This window comes from Denticeps clupeoides, chromosome 7 (assembly GCF_900700375.1).
Source record: "Denticeps clupeoides chromosome 7, fDenClu1.1, whole genome shotgun sequence".
Taxonomy (NCBI): domain Eukaryota; kingdom Metazoa; phylum Chordata; class Actinopteri; order Clupeiformes; family Denticipitidae; genus Denticeps; species Denticeps clupeoides.
Window position 1 is genome coordinate 973,779 of NC_041713.1, and position 17,268 is coordinate 991,046.

General features: G+C 47.2%; 2 protein-coding genes and 1 non-coding gene across 3 annotated transcripts; all 3 read left to right on the plus strand.

The window, feature by feature from the left end:
- Positions 1-115: 115 nt before the first annotated feature.
- On the plus strand, positions 116-6,215 carry LOC114794408 (ran GTPase-activating protein 1-like). The gene is made up of 16 exons (XM_028986934.1): positions 116-256; positions 929-1,048; positions 1,155-1,282; positions 1,646-1,705; positions 1,788-1,967; positions 2,356-2,490; positions 3,002-3,160; positions 3,385-3,498; positions 3,611-3,710; positions 3,779-3,863; positions 4,199-4,361; positions 4,440-4,561; positions 4,643-4,746; positions 5,395-5,483; positions 5,579-5,694; positions 5,768-6,215. Exons 1-16 carry the CDS (start codon positions 229-231, stop codon positions 5,847-5,849), a joined length of 1,785 nt encoding a protein of 594 aa, XP_028842767.1. The 5' UTR covers positions 116-228; the 3' UTR covers positions 5,850-6,215.
- A 6,730-nt stretch (positions 6,216-12,945) lies between these two features.
- On the plus strand, positions 12,946-13,017 carry trnaq-cug (transfer RNA glutamine (anticodon CUG)). Its single transcript has one exon. It is a non-coding gene; the product is annotated as a tRNA-Gln (tRNA).
- A 131-nt stretch (positions 13,018-13,148) lies between these two features.
- Positions 13,149-15,372, plus strand: LOC114793916 (RING-box protein 1). Its single transcript, XM_028986083.1, has 5 exons — positions 13,149-13,278; positions 13,896-13,974; positions 14,868-14,938; positions 15,057-15,142; positions 15,221-15,372. The coding sequence occupies exons 1-5, from the start codon at positions 13,201-13,203 to the stop codon at positions 15,231-15,233; spliced, it is 327 nt and encodes a 108-aa protein (XP_028841916.1). The 5' UTR covers positions 13,149-13,200; the 3' UTR covers positions 15,234-15,372.
- The last annotated feature ends 1,896 nt before the right edge of the window (positions 15,373-17,268 follow it).

Genomic DNA, 17,268 nt, shown 5'->3' on the forward strand with positions numbered 1-17,268 from the left:
CGCGATATGTCGCGGTGAGTGACGCTGTTCGGTCACTCCAGTGAGCGGGAGGACGCGTTTTATAAGCGGGTTTTATAAAGACTACAAATCCCAGGAGCCAACCTCAAATGCCGCGGTGCATTGCGATAAGTCGCGGTGATTGACGCGCTTCGGTCACTCCAGTGAGCGGGAGGACTCGTTTTATAAGCGGGTTTTATAAAGACTACAAATCCCAGGCGCCTACCTCAAATGCCGCGGTGCAACGCGGGACGTCGCGGTGATTGACGCGCTTCGGTCACTCCAGCGAGCGGAAGGACGCGTTTTATAAGCGGGTTTTATAAAGACTACAAATCCCAGGACCAACCTCAAATGCCGCGGTGCAACGCGAGAAGTCGTGGTGAGTGACGCTGTTCGGTCACTCCAGCGAGCGGGAGGACGCGTTTTGAGTGCGTTTACCGGTTCCGTCGATTCATTTCGTACAGCAGGTACCGAGTCGGACTGTTTTCGTGTTCACATCATTATCATCTCCAAGCTGATCGATAGCCGGATTTATACAGTATGTTTGTCGTATATCCAGGAGCGGCAGCCGCCCTCTTTCTGTGAACTAACTGTAGCTACATGCTAACGCGGGGCATTAAACGACTCAAATCCCAATCCCAATATGGGAAACGATAAAACATTCACACGAGTATAACTATCCTGTGTCAATAAATTGGCACACAGTGACCTACTTTACGATTATCGTGATTATTCAGACAACGTTTTCTGTTTTAAAGTGCTGTTTAAAGTGTCGTACGTGTTGTATTCAATGTTTAATCTCGCTTCCACTGCGACGCAGCTCCGTTTTAAAGGAGTTGCCTCCAGGCATGTCTGTCTCTCTGTATTTTTTACAGTCGCGGCCTCCTCGGGTGTTTGACTGTGATGTGTTTCTGCTGTTTCTGCTGTGCAGGCCTCGTCATGGCTGCCGAGGATGTCGCACAGTTGGCCGATTCGTTGGCCAAGACGCAGGTGGGGGAAGCAGAGCTGAGCTACAAGGGACAAGGCCTGAAGCTGGACAACGCGGCGTCGGGTAAGGACGCCTTCGCTCATCGTGGTCCCCGCTCTCCGGACTCGTGTGGCGGCAGTCCGGTTCGCGTAGTGCTGGGACTCATGCCGGGCTCTGTTCCTGCTTCTAGTGGAGACGATTGTCCGGGACATCAAGGCGTTCCAGGGGCTCCAGGCCCTTCGCCTGGAGGGGAACACTGTTGGAGTTGAAGCCGCACAGGCCATCGCCAAAGCCTTGGAGGACAAGAGCGACTTCCAGGTAAACGTTCTTATTTTTTATTATTATTAATCAAACATCAAAAGAAAGAAGAAAAAAAAAAGCTGTACACTCAGTTCTAATGTAAATATTCCAGTTTTTATTAACTGGTGCCATTTTCTCCAGTACACTCATCTGCAACCTCGATAAATGGATGACGTTTTGTTCTTCCGTTTTGCTCCCTTCATTCTATGCGGAGTATAACGGCAGTATAAAACCATTAAAAAAAACCTACAATATAACTGAAGCCTATCTGACTGATATCCAAAGCTCGTTTCAGGACAGCCAGGAGAGGAAGCGTTTATAAGACGGTAATTATAGTCTGAGCCGCACGCTGGTCTCCTTTCATCCATTGATGTGTTTCAGTGCTGCTACTGGAGCGACATGTTCACCGGCCGGCTGCGTTCAGAGATCCCTCCTGCTCTGGTGAGTCTCATGTGGGATACCTGCTGGGATAAATGTCCTGTTTCTGCCTGTAATGCAGCATGTCTCTGTGCATCCTACCCAGAATTCCCTGGGTGCTGCACTAATGACCGCTGGTGCCCGTCTAAGGGTGCTTGACCTCAGCGACAACGCCTTTGGGCCAGATGGAGTGAAGGGCATTGAGAAGCTGCTGAAGAGCGAGGCGTGCCACACCCTGCAGGAGCTTCGTCTCAACAACTGCGGGATGGGCATCGGCGGGGGCAAGGTGAGCTGGGGGCGGGTTCCAAACAAAAAGAAGTGCACTCATAATCAAAGGGTTGTGGGTTCAAATCCCGAGTCGCCAAGGTGCCAACTGAGGTCCCCTTGATCTCGGTATCGTCCCCACACACTGCTCCCTGGCGCCTGTCATGGTGCCCACTGCTCACCAAGGGTGACTGTTAAATACAGAGGACACGTGTCACCATGTGATGTGCTGCAGTGTCTCACAATGACAATAATAATCACTTTAATTCTCCAGAAACATACAGCGATGTCATAGTTACTGCGGTTGTTTCTCCCCCCACTAAAGCGTCCATCTTGGTCTCGGCACTAGTTTTATGTAGAATAATGTCATTGTTTAATGTCATTTCTTCTTGTTGTTGAATGTTCTCCAGATCTTGGCTGCCTCTCTGATCGAGTGCCACAAACAGTCGAGTGCGAAAGGCGCCGCCCTCAAGCTGAAGGTGTTCATTGCGGGCAGAAACCGACTGGAGAACGATGGAGCTACTGCACTTGCCCAGGCCTTCCAGGTAATGATGACATTAATCATTTAGGGCCCTTTGACGGAATCCGAGAAAAAACGGAATTGCGTATGCTTTGCGTTTCTGGCCGCTGCAGCCCGCTACACGCGCTTCCTGTTGAGGTGGGACTGGATGTAAACGCACGGCCAGCGCTGGCGGAGAGGCTGTCAGTGTCGAATCCGATCGGTTCTGCGCAGTTCTTCTGTATTCCAGGCCTCGTCAATGTTTATTTATTTAAAATGTGAAGCACTTTTATTTTACAAAAGGAAGAGTGTAATAAAGGGTTTCTAAAAGACTAAATGCTCAAGCACACTGATTGTTGAACAGTGATTCAATATAATTTAGTATATTTCAGGTTATTATTTTCCCGCCCGCTACATTAGCACATCAGTTTTAGGTGAATAAATGTTTATAACGGAAACCGTGGAAATCAGAAGAACTAAAATACGACTGATTTCATATGGCCCTGATTATGCAGAGTCCTGTTATAGACTACGTCTGCATGCATGTTGAATTTCAGATGATTGGCAGCCTGGAAGAGGTGCACATGCCCCAGAATGGCATCAACCACCCGGGAGTCACTGCGCTGGCTAATGCTCTGCAGCACAACTCCCAGCTCCGTGTGGTCAACCTCAACGACAACACGTTTACCAAGAAAGGGGCAATCGCCATGGCTCAGGTACGGTGCCCTGCGCTGCTAATAATCCGGTTTTTCTATAGTGTTCTTATTACCGTGCAACAATATGATTTTTGTAAAATACCAGTGGTCTCGATCGGCCACTAAAGGTAGCATGGTATCGTTTGTGCCACGTTCTTCACGGTTATTATTCTAATAAAATTGTTGAATAAGGGATGGGTAGGTTATGGATACATGACTTAACCCCCATTCCTTCCCATGCTCAGGCACTGAAGCACTTGCGCAGTGTGCAGGTGATCAACTTTGGTGACTGCCTGGTGCGCTCTGAGGGAGCCGCTGCCATCGCAGAGGCTCTAACTGAGGGCCTGCCTCTCCTGAAGGTAAAGGCCTCGTGCATTTTAACCACAGACTCCATTACAGCGCTACTAGCACCCCCCAGATCTACCCTTCAGAGTGGTTCGTAGAGCAGTAGGATGTATTTATGACCTGCAGGAACTCAACCTGTCGTTTGGAGAGATTACAGAGGAAGCTGCGCTGGTGGTGGCGAGGGCTGTGCACCGCAAAGAGCATCTGGAGAAGCTGGACCTGAACGGTACTTCATACATCTTCAGAGTCGCGTAGAAGCCGCGTGTTCGCGCTGAACTGAACGTGCCGTTTCAGGTAACAGTCTAGGTGAGGAAGGCTGCGAGGCTCTGCGGGAGACCTTGGAGAGCATGAACATGGGAGAACTGCTGGGCTCGCTCAGGTAACCGCAATCAGAAACGTTATTAATCCCGGTCAAAGAGATCGAGTCATATGTTGGCGTACCGTGTTATTATTGATTATGACTATGTTATAAATAAAGTTTATGTTTGAGCTAAAGAACATGATGTGTTCCTCCACACAATAAATAGTTTTAACCAGTCATAAAAAAAATCTACACCGGGCTGTGGCTGCGTTGCCATGGTTGCAGTTCCAGGGTCAGTGGCTCTTATGAGACGTTAAATGGTGATCGCTGACATCACGTTGCTGACGCTCTGGTCAGGGAATGGACCTCTGGTTGGACTAATATCCTTCTGATCTTTATACCGTACACTGCAGTGATGATGAGGGTGAACCTGGAGATGATGATGATGATGATGATGTTGATGAAAATGAAAATGATGATGATGACGACGACGACGATGATGATGACGACGATGATGACAACGAAGAGGAAGATGTGGATGAGGAGGATGAGGCAGAGGACAGTGGGGTGAATCAGGTCAGTTGAAGACTTTCCCAACGTTTTGACCATGGAACAATATACCCAGTAGCCTGCTCTGTCACGACCTCCCTGCAGGTGACCACGCCACCTTCTGCCCCTCGCCCTCCCGATGTCGGATCGTTCCTTAGTTTCCCCTCCCCAGACAAGCTGCTTCGCCTGGGGGCCAAGAGAGCCCTGCTTATTGAACAGCAGGTAACGTTCCAGAAATATCCGTATCCAGCAGACGTCAGAATGTGTCTCGGCACAAAATAAAGTCTGTTTTCTGGATTGTCTCGAAGGTGGATTGTAGGAAATGCTGGTGCAACAGCCGAGGCCTTCCTGAAGATCTCCTCAGTTTATAAGGAGGAGGAGGACGTGAAGAACGCGGTCCTGGACAGTGTTGGTAAAAGACTGTCATCTTCACTTTTATTATGTCAATCAAATAATGCACCTCGTACGTTGTTCCGTCTTACGGGGACGTAAATGAGCACTTTCTGTAATGATGACTCCAGCCATCCTCTGATAGGCTGACCCAGTCACACGGTGCTCTGACGTGCCTCACGGCGTAAAGCTGCCTTGTGAAGGTATCGTCGGTAAGGAGAGTACCGCACTGATCTTTGTAAATGTGTCTGTTTTTTAAATGAGGACAACAGTAAAGATCATACGATTTTACTTCAGCTTCTGACTTTCTCTGAAGAAGTTCGCTGTCTGTACATTTGTGTCCGGACACGCACATTGAGGACAGATTATACGTCATGATGGGGACGTGGTGGCCCAGCAGTTAAGGAAGCGGCCCCGTAATCAGAAGGTTGCCGGTTCGAATCCCGATCCACCAAGGTGCCACTGAGGTGCCACTGAGCAAAGCACCGTCCCCACACACTGCTCCCCGGGCGCCTGTCATGGTGCCCACTGCTCACTCAGAGTGATGGGTTAAATGCAGAGGACACCTTTCACTGTGTGCATCGTGTGCTGTGCTGCTGTGTTTTCACAAGTGAAAATCACTTCACTTTTTATCTAGTCTGAGAGGAATCTGAAATGGTGTGTTTTGCAGATGCAGTGCTTAGGAAAGCCTTCTCCAGCCAGTCCTTCCAGAGCTTCCAGTTCATTTCCTCTCTGCTGGTGATGCTTGGTCTACTGAAGGTACCATTCAGGCAGCAGCCCTGATTCTGTTTGTTCCTACATTTCCCCTAATGATCAAACGAGTGTCTAACTGAAATGTGTGGTTTAGAGTGAAGGACAAGGTGAAGCCCATGCGGGTGGTGGAAGGCCACCTGTTTGTTCTGGAGCACGTGGTGCAGCAGGACTACTTCCCGCAGGAGCACATTGACGTCCTGCACGCCTTCCTCTCCAGGTAACACCCCCCTCCCCAGACGGCTACGGATGAAGGCCACGCCGCATCCAAATAAAACCGTTTCACCCTCCAGACACAGCAAGGCCTGCGATTCGTGCTCCAGCGCCAGAGACCGTCTGAAGTCCACCCTGCAGAGGATCAGGCCTGACGCCTGAGACGGGACCCCCTCCCCACCGCCGGGTCGCAAAGGGACAGCGTTGGACTATTTGCAAATTCAGTGGAATAGACTGAGCAGGACTGAGAGATTCACATGTCCCCTTCTGGGATCTTTTTATAAAGAAACGTCAAAATCCGAAAAAAAAAAAAAAAAAACGGCAGCCAGGTAAATGTAATAAATACTATTTAAATGTCCTGTCATCATTATAATAATTGAAAGGGATGTTTTTTTTGTGTGTATTTATTTTGCTATTTCCTCTTATGCTGCCATAAATCCAAATCCCTGAAAGTTAGATTCGGAGTTGTAGCGAAGCACATCAACTGTTCGATCTCAAGAAAGTAAAACGTGAATATCTCGCATCTTTAAAAACAGGGACGCTGTCTCTTCCTCTGGTCCTCTGAAATGCGCTCCTCTGTTGCAGTGTCTAGTGATTCTTAATGTTTTTAATGTTTTATTTATTGACTGAGTTGGAGAGTCAAACATGATGATATGTGACGGGAGAGTAGCAACAGCTAGAGGAGAAATGTCCCCGAAGTCGAATGAATGGCCTTCTTGCAGGAAGTGAGAGGGACTGGGATGGAGCAATCTGTGAGCAGTTTGGACGTCCTATACAAAATCCCACTATGGCCATTGAAAGATCTGAAGAAATTCGCCGTGTCTTGCGTTCTGATGACCAAGTCCTGTGGACGGAAACAGGCCATATGGTCTACACATACGAGACCTGTTCCTGGTCAACCAGGATGGTAGTAGCCTAGTGGGTAACACACTCGCCTATAAACCAGAAGTCCCGGGTTCGAATCCCACTTACTGCCATTGTGTCCCTGAGTGAGACACTTAACCCTAAATTGCTTCAGGGGGAGACTGTCCCTGTAACTACTGATTGTAAGTCGCTCTGGATAAGGGCGTCTAGTAAATGCTGTAAATGTACTACGAGCCCTCTGTTTCTGGTTACAGCGACCTCTTGTGGTGGCATTCAGTGATTCTTGTTCAACCGCAGGCAGCTTTTCATCTCATTTACAGCCTTTACCAGACGCACTTATCCAGAGCGACTTACAGTCAGTAGTTACAGGGACAGTCCCCCCCTGGAGACACTCAGGGTTAAGAGTCCTGCTCAGGGACACGATGGCAGTAAGTGGGGTTTGAACCTGGGTCTTCTGGTAATGCATGCATCCCATGCTGAACAGATGGGATGGGGAAGACGTTGTCCGGGAGTACTGCAGCAGATTCATGAATCAAGCCGTCCTCTGATGAAGGCTGCCATGTCCAGGGAGGTTTGAATTCCACGGCAGTGTTACCGTGGCCAGCTATGTCCAAGAACAGAAGTGGTTATTCTCTATAGCAGGACACCATGGGCCTGTGGTGCAACCTCCTCGCCATCGGTGCCCTAAATGCGTATAAAACGTTTTTTCCCACGGCTCCCAGAATCCAGCACCCAGGTCACCAAAGCGTGGCGGCTCTTCCTGAAAGAGCTCTCACAGGAGCTTGTCCAGCACACGTGAAGAGGCGGCTGGAAGGCTGCCCACAACTGCCAACCCCGACCGCTGAGGCCATGGGAAGGCGTGGAGTGACAGATGCCACCCCCCAGCCACAGGGCCAACCGAAAAGAAAGAGGACCATCACATCAGACGCTCACATGTAATCGTCAATGACTGGACGTTCCACACATACACGTAATGAATGTTAACGTCTCAGGATCACCGGGGTCACCTGACCCCACTGAAGATCGTGTTGGGTGAAGCTACCTGTTGAGTATCTAGTGATTATATAGTGTTCCATAAAATGTTTATAATATTTTATGCATTGATCGAGTAGGAGAGTAAATTATATCAAATAAATCAGATCGTTTTATTTTAGTCTAGTTTTTCTGTGGCCAGATCGGGTCATTTGGTGGAGTTATGGCGCCGCCTGCTGGCTACTGAACTGCACGCAGCGTGTTAATACAAGATTCAAGGTTGGTTTATTGTCAGTACGACAGTGTACACAGTACACCGTGTATTGAAATAATGTTTCACACAGACCCCCCCATAGTGCAATCATAAAAGAAAAATATATACATATATACACATTAAACTATACTTACTAAAACACTGCCGTTTTCTGTACAGTAAAGGAAGAAATCCTTTAGTATCCTTTAGTATATGCAAAGCAATACTATTCAGAAGTAAAACAGAATGGAGGTGACCGTGTCCCCACAGTGGAAGAAACGGTCCTCGCAGATTCATTCTTCGTGGATTCATGGTGGCACAGGCTGATGTCCAGCTAATAGAGGCTGAACAGAGACCAGATGCAAAATGTGTTCTAAAGTGTGTAGTGATTGTCACATGTGATACACAGCAGCACAGCACACGGTGCACACAGTGAAATTTGTCCTCTGCATTTAATCCATCACCCTGATTGAGCAGTGGGCAGCCATGACCAGCGCCCAGGGAGCAGTGTGTGGGGACGGTGCTTTGCTCAGTGGCACCTCATGGTTGGAACCGGCAACCTTCTGATTACGGGGGCGCTTCCTTAACCGCTAGGCCACCACTGCCCCACTGTGTTGGGCAGGACAAATGGGTTGAATGGACAAAGCATCAAAACAAAAGGCAAATGCAGAGTAAAGGTGAAGAGCATCATCTGAGGGACATGATTCATTACTGACACTGCATGTGAGCACTTAGGCTAACAGGGTGGTAGTAGCCTAGCGGGTACCACACTCGCCTTTGAACCAGAAGACCGAGGTTCAAATCCCACTTCCTGAGCAGGACACTTAGCCCTGAGTGTCTCCAGGTGGGGACTGTTCCTGTAACTACTGATTGTAAGTCGCTCTGGTAAATGCTGTAAATGTAAATGTAGGCTTAGTGAAGTGGGTCTATTGCATTAATAATGTAAATGCATGGGACAGCGTGAATCAATCGATAGTGAATCAATTTCCAGATATAACCACGGAGGCCATCAGCGCATCATAGAGGGCGTTGAGGATGTACGTATGTGTGTGGATGATATGGTGTTCTGGGGATCTACAATGGAGCAACACAATGACAGGGTTCAACGAGTCCACAGCTTTGGATTGAAATTGAACAAGTCAAAATGTCAGTTTGGAGTGAAGGAGATCACCTTTCTCAGAGACAAGTGTCGGAAGCAGAAGGTGTAGACTGGATGAAAGCAAAATAAAAGCAATACTGGATATGCCAAGTCTAACAGACTAAAATATATGTTACGTACACTAGGCATGATCAATTCTGTTGGAAAATCATCCACAACTGCATGTTTGATAGAACATAGAGGCATGAGACGAGGGACATCTGAACATGTAGACAAATGGACACGTCATCAATCATCTGGAGACCAGTGGCCAATGCGTCAAGAACGATGACCAGTGCTGAGTGCAGGTACGCACAAGTTGAAAAGGAGAGCTTGGGACTCGTGTACGGATTTCAGAAGTTCCATGATCATGTTTATGGGCTTCCAAAGTTACTGGCAGGGACAGATCACATGTCCCCACACGCTGCTCCCTGGGCGCCTGTCATGGCCGCCCACTACTCACTAAGGGTGATGGTTAAAAGCAGAGGACACATTTCACTGTAACGCCGTGTGCTGTGCTGCAGCTTTATGGCAAGTGCTACTTATTTATTTCCAACGTGCTTAACTGTACAGAATGCTGCTTGAGGTTGATGAGAATAAGAACAATAAGGTTGTTCTGAGACTGATGAAGTGAAGGCTTTTAAAAGAAATGAGAAAAGAAACACTGGTCTGTAGTTGCTGATGTCTGCAGGATCAGCGGTGGCTTTTCTTCAGGATTGGAAGAACCCGGCTCGTTACGTGGCCAGATGTAATCGATCCATTTATGACGTGAGGTCCGGAGAGACGGTTTGGAGATTCGTGGAGGGGACTGGATCCAGTGGACAGGTGGTTGGATCGCCTGTACATGTGATCTGGATGGCTTCATCCTAATGTAGGCTTTGAAAATTGGTCGAGTCGTTGGTGGAGTAGGGGTGTAGACTCTTCAGCGGTTAGGGAAGCTGGCGGGAGGATTGAGTAGAGATGAGAGTATGTTGTGAAGTATTTGAGGGTTCCAGTTTTGCTCAGTTTTAGCAGAGGTTGAGGTTAGTGGGGAATTTGTACAGAAGAATCTGATAATACAGTAGGTGTGAGGTATTTCGTCCCTGCAGCGAGACAGCCAGGGAGCAGGGGGAGAAGTCCTTTCGAATTTGGAAGATAGTGGACAGAGATGACCCATGGAAAGGGAAGGTGAGGAAAGGAGAGAATTAATGGCTGTTTCCAGTGGTAAGGAGTAGAATACCGTACCATATTTAGTAGTATACTACAACAAAGTGCTTACGTTAAAATAAATAAAAAAATAATAATAATAAATTATCAGGAACAGGACAGACATGGAAAAAAGTTTATTAAAAATAAAGAATAAAAAGAAAACAGTATGAAATAAAATAAGAGAGAAGCAGCAATTTGAATGAAAGAAGGGGGTCGAGTAAAACAGAAAACATTTAAAACAACACAGTAAAAGAGTTAAGGAAGGTCTGCATAAGAACACTGTATAAGAACCCCGTCACACTGGGTTAAAAGCCAGGGTGAAAAAGTGAGTTTTTAAATGAGATTCTAACACAGTGATTGGCAGGTCCTTCCATAGACGTGGGTGCGGCCACCGTGAAGGCCCTGTCACCTCCGAGCTTGTAATGTGACCGAGGAACAGACAATAGTCTCTGGTCTGAAGGCCTGAGAGAACAGTGGAGTTTAAGGACTGGAGATGGTCTGATAAACAGGCCAGAGTCGAGACCTTCAGTGATCTAAAAACTAATAAAATCATTTAGAACAGACTGTAGAACAGACAGGGAGTCGCTGTAGTGAGGCTAAGATCGGGGTCCCGTGATTTTGTACCAGTGAGAAATCGTGCAAGTTGCTTTTTGTCCTAATTGAAGGCGAGCTAGAGATGTCTGGCTGATCCCAAAAAGCAAAGAATTACAGAAGTGAAGGCGGGATGTAATGCTGTTTCCAGATTTCGTTTGGAAAGGACTGGCTTAGGTTTAGACAGGCGCCTCAGCTGAAAAAAAGCACGATTTTACAATATTGTTAACCTGTGCATCCATTTTCAGAGTTGAGTCCATTTTAACACTTAGGTTTGTAATCAGTGCTTTTCACAAGGGGGTCACCAGGGCTCACCACTACCAAAAAGCATACATTCTGTCTCACCATCCACCTCTTGACATCAGTCAGACAGTCGAGCAGAGGCTGGGTCGAGCACCGCTTGTTACACTTCAGGGGAAGTCATCTGCATAGATATGAAAAGAAAACATTGTGTTTTGTGACCCTGGTGATTTAGTGTGACTGGTATATGTTGTGAGTGCATGGTACAATTCTGTGTAGTCGCCTTTAAGGCTTTATGACACTGCTCGTATCCATGGTGATCTGAAGTGTCTGGACTCCAGGGTGGTAGGGGTGTAGTAGCCTAGTGGGGTAACACACTCGCCTATGAAGCAGAAGACCCAGGTTTAAATCCCACTTACTACCATCGTGTCCCTGAGCAAGACACTTAACCTGAGTGTCTCCGGGGGGACTGCGCTCTGGATAAGGATGTCTGGTAAATGCTATAAATGTAAATGACTCCATGCTGTGCTCCATCCCCTGTATTTCACCTGTTATAGTCCTGTAGAAGCTCTTTCAGGATCCTATGCAAGGAGAGGGACCGTTCCTGGGAACCTGCAGGGCCATCCAGGCAACATTTACATTTTTTTCCACTTCATATTTTTTCCCCCACATGGCCAGCGCTCCGAACTACGTAGTGCTAGTTTTTTGGTTTGGTTGTGTGGGTTTGTTTTTTTTCATTAGTATTCTGTGTTAATGGTGTTTGCAGTTTTCTGTACGTATGTTGAGTTTTCATTGGTGATCAGGTTGTTAATGTGACCAAGGGGTGTGTGCTTCAGTCCAACAAAAAATGCTAAATTTGATAAAATTATGGGACCGGTTGTATACTCCTACCAAACCCTGGGGTGTCGTTGGGGTTAGATTTTCACAATGAGAATAAAGAGGACCCAGAATGGAGCCCTGTGGTATCCCCCTCAGAAGCACCATAGAGGATGAAAAGGAGTCCTTAATAGAGACGCAGAAGCTCCTACCACACAGATTTGATTTGAACCATTTGAAGGCTGGACCCCTAATACCCACCCAATGCTCCAGCCTTGAAGCAAGAATAACACGAACAACTGTATCAAAAGCTGCTGTTAAACCGAGAAGCAAAAAGTAATACAGAGTCCCCTGAATCGTTTGCTAAGAAGAATGTCATTAAAATCTCTTAACAGAGCCTATTCTGTACTGTAATGTGATTTAAACCCAGACTGAAAAACTTCCAGTATTGCCATTCTGTTCAAAAAGACACACACACACACACACATATATATAAAAAGGGTAACTTTGAAATTGGCCTAAAGCTTGATAATGCTGCAGTGGTTCAAAACCAATGTTTAAAATGATATTTTATTTATAAATGATATTTCTTTATTTATAATATTTTAAAATGATATTTTTATCAGTAAAATTGAGATAGTTGTCAGGATTGGCTGCAGACAAGAAGTCTGCAGAGAAAAATACAGTAAACAAAATACAGTATATTCCTGCGTGGATCACTGTGGACAAAATCCTAATCCTCACAGGGGGCCATCTTCGTAGTGTACTTGTTGATACCCCAGAATCCGAATATCTTTATTGTCTGGTGTGGAAGACTATGCAACTGGCTTACTTACTACCTTCAGCAGGGAGAGTCCAGCAGTTTCTCTGGAGCCTCCAGTATGGTCTGGATCTCTGCATCTCACCACTCTGGAGGTAGGACCCCAACCTTCACTGGGACTCCCCAGATCATCTTTACCTGGCCTACAACAACATGTGTCAACACTACAGTGAAAAATGAGCAGCTCAGCGGTCTTTGACATGTTAAGTGGATGGTTATTCTAGCTGAGCACGTAGGACCCCAACCTTCACTGGGACTCCCCAGATCATCTTTACCTGGCCTACAACAACATGTGTCAACACCTACAGTGAAAAAAGTGCAGCTCAGCGGTCTTTGACATGTTAAGTCGATGGTTATTCTAGCTGAGCACGTGCGTGGTTCCATGGTGTAATGGTTAGCACTCTGGACTCTGAATCCAGCGATCCGAGTTCAAATCTCGGTGGAACCTGCCCTTTTCCCCCCCACATTTTATACAATGGCGTATTTTAACGATTGGATAAGCACGTCTATTTCCACGTAAACTAACGCTAACGTGTCGTTTAATAGCATCAGGTCCGAGTATAATTGTGAGTAAAGTTGTGCATATTCTCGGGCGCATGCGCTGTACGTCATTACCGCCTGGAAGGGGAAGATGGCTGCAGCGATGGACGTGGATACGCCAAGCGGAACAAACAGCGGTGGCAGCAAGAAGCGCTTCGAAGTCAAGAAGGTAGCTCGACGCGTTCGTCGAGTTGCGCATTTATTCACCATTTGAAGGCACTGCGTGTATTTGCGGCCCGTGGCGAGCGGTCGCCGCATTTTGGCGTGCGGCCTTGTGGTCTGCTAGCGTTAGCATCCACCAATAATGAGTGCGCGTTTTATTTATCCGCCCGTCGGCCGGCAGTGAAGCCGCGCATGGAACATTTCCAACATTTCTAATGTGGTCTGTCGAGCTCCCTTCTACTTTGATAACTGTGGTAGGAATTAGGCTGCTCTATGCGAACTTTAGCTGCTACCCTCGCAACGGGAAGTTGGTTCTCCACCCGCCCGGGCCATTTCCGGACGGCCCTGAAAATCCAAACTAATCAAAACCGATGGTGGCACTACGAATCACGAACTTCTTTTTTACACCTAAATGCACGTCGTATTCAGGGCCGTTGGTCGTCGCGTTACAGCCAATTGAAAGACGCGACGCTGCCTTTGTAGCCAATCACGTACACCGACAGGACGTGTGCTGTTCTTTTAAACCAATCAGACGTTTCCGTGACGGGGCGTGCAAGCAGCAGTGGTTTGTGTGAGTGGATGTGGAAGAAACTTGGTATAAATTCATTGTTTCGTCCCCTCCAGTGGAACGCCGTGGCACTTTGGGCGTGGGACATCGTGGTGGACAACTGTGCCATCTGTAGGAATCACATCATGGACCTCTGTGAGTAGCTCCTTCAAATCTCCCGGCAGGAGGTGTGACCCCCCTCGTCCACTAGCACAGAATCGAAAGAGATCATTATTGTTATTCTCCTTCCCGTAGACGTCTCTCATCGTTTTTCAGGTGCTTCCTATGCACAAAAACACACTTTTACTGCCCCGCACATCACAATTCACGCAAAGCTCACACACAGACCGTGCCTGTATCTCTCATTTACCAGACACCCTTATCCAGAGCGACTTACAGTCAGTAGTTACAGGGACAGTCCACCCCTGGAGACACTCGGTTAAGTGTCCTGCTCAGGGACACGATGGTAGTAAGTGGGGGTTGAACCTGGGTCTTCTGGTTCATATGCGAGTGTGTTACTCACTAGGCTACTACCACCCTACTTGTATCTCATTAAGACTAATTTATGAAACACTCGATAGCTCATTTTCTCATACAAAGGAATTTGAAAGTAGGATCCTAGAAACTGGATCGGATTCACTCCAAGTTTGGCTTGAATGTAGAACATGGCAATTTGCGAAGCATTTTTTTGACAACTGGAACGGTCTTGAAATTTGATAAATTTCTCTAAACATTGAGCAATCGAGATTGAATGAATATTTCTGTGAAATGTAGTCTCATATCATAATCATATCCACATATGAAATTTGACACCTTGGTATAGCGCCACCAAGAGAAAAGTGCCACTTTGCACTTTCTTCTGTCGTACTCGTACACCGGTCTCCTGCATGCCCCAAAGTGTGTGAAGATGCTTCTTAGGTAGGTAGAACTTAAAAAAAATCCCTTGGGAAGGTTCCTAGTCGCAGTACACTGGCATAAAAAGATATAAACTTATCGCCCATGACGTTATTCCATGTGGAGGTATAAAATTCCCCCTCTCTCCTTTTTAGGCATCGAGTGTCAAGCGAACCAGGCGTCCGCGACGTCAGAGGAGTGTACGGTGGCCTGGGGGGTGTGCAATGTGAGCATTTACTTCATTACATTCTGAATTTTAATTCTAAGTGCTGTATAAATAAATATGGCGGGTCTGATACTTCCATCATGAAGTAAAATGACTGAACTGTACGTGTTCTCGTCAGCACGCTTTTCACTTCCACTGCATCTCCCGCTGGCTGAAGACCAGACAAGTGTGTCCCCTGGACAACAGAGAGTGGGAGTTCCAGAAGTAAGTGTGAATTTATGTATGTTCTTCATCCTTCTCTTCACAACGGCGCTTCACTTCACCTCTTTTCCCTCCTTTCAGGTATGGACATTAGAGGTGCATATTTGGACAATTTTCTGGCTTTCCTGATGTCATCCCTGATTCTGTCTCATGTCCAAGTTTAAATTGTTGTTCTTAGATTGCACCCCCTTGTTCTGTTGTAAATAATAAAGTTCAGTTTGACCAAAAGCAAACGTTTTCTCTGTTTATGCATCTTTTTGAATATGACTTGGTCCACCATATTGTAAAGTGAAGTGATTGTCACATGTGATGCCCAGCACACGGTGCACACAGTGAAATTTGTCCTCTGTATTTAACCATCACCCTGAGTGAGCAGTGGGCGGCCATGACAGGCGCCCGGGGAGCAGTGTGTGGGGACGGTGCTTTGCTCAGTGGCACCTTGGCGGATCGGGATTTGAAGCCCTTTTAAAAGCATGGGAACTCCATCATGACATTCTTCTCATTTAGTTACGATCCGATGTAAGTTGTGAACGAGCTGAAGTTTTCCTTCAGCACCGGACTACGTGCTTTTGGTTGCAGCTCAGACCGCGAGCTGCTCCACCTCCCGTCTGGCACGGTGCAAATCTTTAATCCCGGCGGGGAGATTAGCAGCAAAACCTTGTCCTCCCGTCTGCAGGCCCCGTTACTGTTCTTCTGAGATTAACACTCGATGCTGCGTTGTTATTTGGATCAATTGTTTTTTTATTATATAGTGAAAAAAATTCATTGGCAATCAAGCCAATCAGCATTCTGGGGGGGCTGTAGCTGTCAATCGTGCCTACAGGCTCCTCCCCTTTAAACATCAGTAAAATTCATCTTCTGTGTGTCAAATTACGCCAACAAAAAGGGCTGGATGGGTAGAAAAAAAAAAGAAAAATCTCACTTTAAACACACACTTTTGACAATTATTTTTTAATGAAACAAGGTTTCTTCAATCCAGATAGAAATTTGAACAGATTTTCCCCGCCAGTTGTAAGATTATTATGGCGAGCGAGCGTTATGTTACATGACAGCAAGTGGAGGGGAGGAAGAAAAGAACCTGAGGGGGGGACAGCAGGCGGGCAGAGACCCCTGCTACAGAACATCTCATGCCTTTTCCTTAATGGCGTCAAACGCAAAGAGCTGCCTTCACTCTGGAGGGGCGAGGAGGACAGACGGGCCAATTTCATTTTACAACACGAATTACACTGTAAACCTACAGCTTCCCACCTAAAACCGGGCGCCACGTTCCCAACCCCAGCCACACCCCACGCTCCTCCGCATCTTCTCAGGCCTGCGGGCCCCCGAACTTGGAGCTCAGTTTGGAAATGAGGGCCATGATCTTGGGGTTGTTCTGGTACTTGGCGATGTTGGCCGGGTTCTGAGCCACGTCCTGGAAAGCTGCCATCACTTCTGGATCCTGAAAAAGTGATTCTGTTCAGGTCCATTTCTATTAAAAATACCCTACAAACCAAACGCTCAAGAAGTAGGCGTGGTTAACGGCATTACCGAGTAATCCTGCCACGTAACGCGCTTCAGGTGACATTTCTACACGAGCCACGCCTACGGCGCCCTCGTGGGGCGGTGGTCAGTGGTTCAATAGCCAGGCGTGCATCCCGTACGAGCGATGCTGGACGCGCTTCGTAATTACGTGTAACAGTCGCCGAACGCTCTTTACCTTCATGGCCATGAGAACCTCAGGATCGTTGAAAAGCTTGTCCAGGCCTGGCATCCCGAACGGTGGCGCTCCACCAGGGAACCCCGCTCCACCTGCGGCATCACACGGTTACTTCAAGTCAGATTATAATAAAGCCCGAATACGCGGTCTATTGCAACAAAAATCTCGACCCGGACATATCGGCATGGACGTCTGAGCGACACCTTCAACTGGACTTATCCAAAACTGAGATCTTTCCGGGCACCAACTCCCCTCAGCAAAACCTCTCAATTCAAATCGTCTCACTACTGTTAACACCCGCGACGTCTGCAAAAAGCCTCGGAGTTTGGATTGACGACAAACTGAGTCTGAACATCACGTTGCTGCGATCTCCAGATCCTGCAGGTTCACTCTCTACAACATTCGAAATTCGGCCTTTTCTCTCACAACAGGC

Bases quoted from the DNA above. Each gene is read 5' to 3' on its own strand.
- LOC114793916 (XM_028986083.1), top strand. From the start codon at position 13,201: ATGGCTGCAGCGATGGACGTGGATACGCCAAGCGGAACAAACAGCGGT. The intron at 13,279-13,895 runs GTAGCTCGACGC...CGTCCCCTCCAG, and splicing joins AGCGCTTCGAAGTCAAGAAG to TGGAACGCCGTGGCACTTTG. The intron at 14,939-15,056 runs GTGAGCATTTAC...TGTTCTCGTCAG, and splicing joins TGGCCTGGGGGGTGTGCAAT to CACGCTTTTCACTTCCACTG.
- LOC114794408 (XM_028986934.1), top strand. From the start codon at position 229: ATGCCGCGGTGCAACGCGGGACGTCGCG. The intron at 2,491-3,001 runs GTAATGATGACA...GTTGAATTTCAG, and splicing joins CACTTGCCCAGGCCTTCCAG to ATGATTGGCAGCCTGGAAGA. The intron at 4,362-4,439 runs GTCAGTTGAAGA...ACCTCCCTGCAG, and splicing joins AGGACAGTGGGGTGAATCAG to GTGACCACGCCACCTTCTGC.